Raw genomic sequence first — 5,682 nt, 5'->3', positions numbered from 1 at the left:
CTTAACAACATTGAGTCTTCCGATCCATGAGTATGACATATCTATCCATTTATTTAAGTTTTTTGAATTTCTCTCAGGAATACTTGTAATTTTCATTTTTATACCTGTTTTGTTAAATGTAGTTCATGTTTTTTGAGATTGTTTTTAAATTTATTTTTCTTAATATGAACTATCTTTTGTAATGGCTTTTTAACATATCCTTTAGAATTTTTTACATACATGATCAAATAATCTAAAAATGCAGTTTTACTTTTTCTTTTCTTATCTGGATGCCTTTGTTTCTTTTACTTAGAGTTTAATGTGCTCTTCTCTATCTACCTTCTGTATGTTCCACCTTAGATCATTGATTATAGGCTTTTTCTAATATAAGGATTAAAAGCTGTATATTTTTCTTTGAGTACTGCTTTACTGCATCTTATAAATTTTGATATGTTTTAATTTGCATTAATTAAAAAATATTAACCGATTTCCAATGTGGTTTCTTCTTTGATCCATGGGTTGTTTTTAGGTCTGATCTTTAATTTCTAAGGATGTAAAGATTTTCCTGAAATCTTTTTGCTACTAATTTATACTTTGTGGTCAGGAAATTCACTGTTTATGATCTTTAAAATTGTTGAGGCTTGTTTTATGGCCCTAATGTATGGTCTTTTTGGATGAATATTTAATGTGTACCTGAAGAGACTATTTGTCTCCTGCTGTTGTTAGGTGGAATGGTGTTCATGTTCAATTATCTTTACTGATTTTATGTTTACTTATTCTATAGATTATTGAGAAAGGAACTGAAATCTCCAATCACAATTGTGGATTTTTCTCTTTTAGCACCAATTTCTGTAACAACACAGATTAGCTGTGTATTGCTACGGCCCTTCCTTCTCATTTACAGAGAGCTGGGTGCTGGCTGATCCTCACACAAAACCTGTTAGGTGGGTAATACTATGATCTTATTTTAAAGATGCTTTTCCAAGGGTGACACTGCTTGAAAAATATTTTGACTCCAGTGACACCCTCATTGGGTCTCAGTTTCCTCATCTGCAAACTGAGGGATCAGCCTGAGGCACCTCCCACTTCTGGCATCCTGAGGTCCTTCATGGAACTTCATGGGTGTCTCTAGAATCAACATTTGGGTCCTAGCCCTTCAAGGGGTGATTCTTAGTGCTGGTTTGAGGGCTGAGAAAGAAATTCAGTTACCTCTGCTAAGTGGACTTTCCTTTTCCTCCCTCATTCTGACCTTCTTTGTTTCCTCCCACCCCCATCCCTTTACAAGTCCTTTTCTACCCTGACAAGGTCAAGCATACATGATAAAAGTCTAAGTAAAGAACTGGATTCAGGAAGGAGGAAGTTGCTCTCACCCATATCCTATTATAGTGCTGGGATTTCCCTGGTGCTCTGGAAGTCTCTCTATCTCCCTCTCTCTCTCACTCTCTTACACACACACAGACACACATGCGCATGTGCACAAATTAAAACTGAATAAAGGATTTTCTATGTTTTTTTTCTGCTATAAACATTTCTCTTGTTAATGATTTCATAATCTGTTCTGGAGGACAAATTGCAGTGTTCTTGAAGTAATAATTAGAAAAAGAACATAAAACCATTTCATTATTACAAGGGAAACTCATCTTGAATTACATCACTCTATAATCTGATAATTCTTTAGTTTCGTAGGAAAGTCTCATGTTCGGGTGAGCTGGGGAGCTTGGATCATGGTTCACAGCTTTCAGAGGTCATTTTTAGCTTTTAATACGAGGCCTCGACAGAAAAGTAGTAACTGATTCATTGTTGTGCTTTTGGAATTCTGACCCACTGAATTTAAGGTCACCCTTTAAAAGGTGAAATTTCTGAAACAGCTGCCTGTTGCAGGAGGTCACTGAACCAGTGCTTGGTTCTCTGGGCTCCAGACGTGGCTTCGCTGCAGCAGTCCACTTCTTTTAGCAAATTAACTTTGATTCTCTGGGCATTATTTCTTCATTTCTAAATGGACTGTGACCAGAAAATCATTGAATTTATTTTGCTCATCAATAAATGTTTGTTGAAACTGCTCCGACTTCATTATAGGATGTGAGATTAAGTGACAATATTTGTGGAAGATATTTTGCTGTAATTCTTGGTCATGCAAGCTTTGTTACTATTTCATGGTAGATTTACATGTTGACAACTGTTAATTCATTTTCACAGTGTTCTCTAATTTGTAAAATAAAGGCATGGGATTAAAAAAACTGAAAGGTTCTATAATTTCTAATCAGGAAAATTTCCCCTCAGTCTAACATATTTTTTTTTCCTTTTGCATACTAAATTTAGACACTTAGTTACTTTTACAAGCTTCTGGTAACTTGTGACAAATTTTCTACTTTATTTCAAATTAGTAGTTTCTTACTAAGTGAAATAAATTCCCATTGAATTTGAGATTAAATGTAGACAGGGTACACAGTGCTGATTTCCAAGGTCATGAGAATGTTTTCTCTTGTTTACTAGTAAAAAATTTTTTTCAACCCTTAATATTTATAAAATTAAGAAAAATATGGCAACTTTATCATCATTTTCTAGTCAAAATTACAGAGTCTGCATTTTCCCACAACATTATGTTAGTCTATAGATCATCTGTGTCAGAATTGCTAGGAGGTGTAGGTTAAAATGCAGATTCCTGGGCCAGCCTCTAGACCCAGAGAGTGGAAGCCACTGTGAGGTGACACCCAAGAGTCAGTATTTTTAACAGGTTTCCTAGGTGGTCTGTCAGTACATTCAAGTCTGACCACCTCTGTGCAAATCAATTTCCAGAAGCCCTGTTTTTATAAGCGGAAGAAATCCTTTAAAAAACATATGCTGTCATTCATTTAATTATTCTCCTGTATTTAGAAATTTATATCTGGTAGTTTTCTCTGCTCATCATTACTCTTATAGATATTATTTATTTATGTTTTTTGTCTGTTATTGTCTTCAAGGAGTAAAATTACTCAATGCTAACATAAATTTAAAGGCAAATAAAAAAGTGTTGAAAATATTTATTACAGAAGTGATAAAGAGATACTATATTTAAAACGTAAGTAAATCATACACATAAATTAAGAAGATAGTACACACCCCAATAGGAAAATGGATAAAGGCTTTAAATATCCAATGCACTGAAGCCTGCCCTTCTGAACCCTGGACTCGTGTAAAAAGGGCTCTCTGGCTTTTCTCCCTGGGTGTCCAGTGAGAATTGCAAATTTAAGTCTCACCAATGCCTGTATTTCCACCCTGCACAGCTGTTCTCCTCATAAGGAGAAGCCACCATCCACAGCTTAGTCATACTGGTACCCTGGAAGTCCTTGACTCCCTGTCTCAAAGGCTCTTGCTTTAATCAGGTGTGGTAAGACATGCAGACTTGGAGATGACTGTCTGGTGAGCTGTTTACTGTCTCTAGGAACTGGTTAACTCTGGGAAGTGCTGTTCCTCCAGGACCAGCAAGTTACCAAGATACCACAGCATCAGAAATACAGAAAATAAGAGACGTGATTAATATACCCCGTATCCAATTCATTAAAGGACCTGTCAGTTCATCTCCAAAGTGGACCTTGAATCTGTCTGCTTCCTTCTTTCTCCTAAACCTCCTTTTAACTGGTAACTCCTTTTCCACTCTTGTTTTCCTGGATCCTTTCTTCACTCTGCAGCCAGAAGGCTCTTTTAATTTCAAATTCCAAGTGTTCATTGCTGGCATGTATCTGCAAACTTGTTATAAATGCTTACCTGTTCCAGGAGGTTATTATTTTTTTTGTCAATTTTCTACATAGACATTTATGTCATCTGTGAACAAAGCTGGTTTATTTCCTCCTTCCCAATCTGTATACCTTTTTATTTCCTTTTATTATCTTATTGCATTGGCTATCACCTCTAGTATAATGTTGAAAAGGAGTAGTGATAGGGGACATCCTTGCCTCATTCCAAATCTTATTAGTGGGAAAGCTTCGAGGTTTTCACCATTAAGTATTATGTAAGCTATCAGGATTTTGTAGATATTCTTTATCAAGCTGAGGAAGTTGTCCTCTGTTCCTCATTTACAGAGTTTTTTATCATGAGTGGGTGTTGGATTTTGTCAAATGCTTTTTATGCATCTGTTGTTATGATTATGTGATTTTTCTTTTTTAGCCTGTTGATGTAATGGACGATGTTAATTGATTTTTGAACACTGAGAGAAGTCTCTTTTAGAATTGAAATCAGACCGTGTCATCCTTGGTGAAACCAATGCTCCCCACTCCTCTTGGTGCTGAGCAAAGCCCTTCCTGTGACTGGTCTGGTTCAATGTCATCTGGTCCATCAGTTTATGTAATACTCTTCCCCATTCCTTGCACCATCCTCCCCCACACTCCCCACTCCTCTTGGTGCTGAGCAAAGCCCTTCCTGTGACTGGTCTGGTTCAATGTCATCCGGTCCATCAGTTTATGTAATACTCTTCCCCATTCCTTGCACCATCCTCCCCCACAACACACTGTGCTTCAGCCCCTTCCTGCCACTGGGCCTTTGCATGTGCTCTCTCTGCTGAAAACACACTCCCCAGTTCCTCCCGTTGCTGGGCTGTTTCATTTTTCAGGTATTACCTGAACATTGTCTTCTCTCAGAGGCCTGCTATAAGCATCCTCTCTATGACAGACTTTTCTATTCATCCTTATCTCACAGCATTTATCTCCACCCATAATTATCTCTGTCTCCTCCTTATGCAGAGATTGTGTCTGTTCTGTTCCCTAACCTTGCAAAGGGCATGCTGTGTAATAAGTTGAATAAAAAAAAAAATAATGAAATGGCTAATAAACATATAAACTGGTTGAGCTTTACAGATAATAAAAAGATGAGAACAGCTTTCTAATTTTAAATTTGCAAAGATCTTTTTAAATGATAGTTTTTGGATGAGAGGCAAGTAAAATGGGCTCTCAAGGGTAGTAGTTGGGAGTATACATTGGAACAAATTTATTTGAAAACAATTTGGTATCAAGAACCTCAAGAATGCTGAGGAAACTTATTCTTGTAAAAGACTTCCACTGTGCTATTTATTTTATTTATTTAAAGTTTGTCTAGGTCCCAATCTGCAGCTGACCACAAGAAGGTCAACAACCTGACTTTTTAAAAAGAGATACAGGACCTGGCTGAGGAAATTTATGAAATGATGAACAAGGCAAAAAACTTACAAAAACTTTGGGTAGAAAGATCCAAGCCTTCAGGCAAGTAAATCTCTCATAACTATGATACCACCTACCTGGACATGGCTTAGGGAGAACCCCTGTGGAGGCTGCGAGAACCCGGAGTGTTTTCAAAATCCTGAAATCCTTACTGCTCTAGGCTCTTGTTATGGGTCTTGGAAGAAGGTGCACTCTTTAATGGATGAGGCTGGCACCTGTGGCAGGTTGCAGAGTGTGGGGCTGGACTCTCTCTCCTCCCCCTTCAAAGGCACCCTGTGAAAGCCACAAGCTCCTCTACCTCTGACCTCTGGAGGGCTGCAGCCTGTCATGGCTTTGTCTCCACAGTTACTTTCTCTCCTCTCTTCCTTCTCCTTCTCTTCTTTTATTGCTGTCTCCCCTTTTCACTTTCTCTTCCTCTATTAAAAAAAAATCTGCCCCCAACCTTTCCCAAACACACACGCACACACACACACACACACACACACACACACAAACACACACACACAATAGATTCCCTTCCTCCACCTTTTATACT

General features: G+C 37.8%; 1 protein-coding gene across 1 annotated transcript in view; it reads left to right on the top strand.

Moving 5' to 3' along the window:
- LOC103608687 (ATP-binding cassette sub-family A member 13-like) overlaps positions 1-5,095 on the top strand; it is a 45,980-nt gene extending 40,885 nt beyond the window's left edge. Inside the window, exon 4 of the mRNA XM_008593085.1 lies at positions 5,038-5,095. Coding sequence (XP_008591307.1) covers positions 5,038-5,095 — 58 coding nt within the window. The remainder of the gene's footprint in view (positions 1-5,037) is intronic.
- Positions 5,096-5,682: the final 587 nt, after the last annotated feature.

Source organism: Galeopterus variegatus, unplaced genomic scaffold (genome assembly GCF_000696425.1).
Source record: "Galeopterus variegatus unplaced genomic scaffold, G_variegatus-3.0.2 Scaffold8693, whole genome shotgun sequence".
NCBI classification, from domain to species: domain Eukaryota; kingdom Metazoa; phylum Chordata; class Mammalia; order Dermoptera; family Cynocephalidae; genus Galeopterus; species Galeopterus variegatus.
The sequence above is the reverse complement of the archived record's forward strand: the minus strand, read 5'-3'. Positions and strand labels throughout refer to the sequence as shown.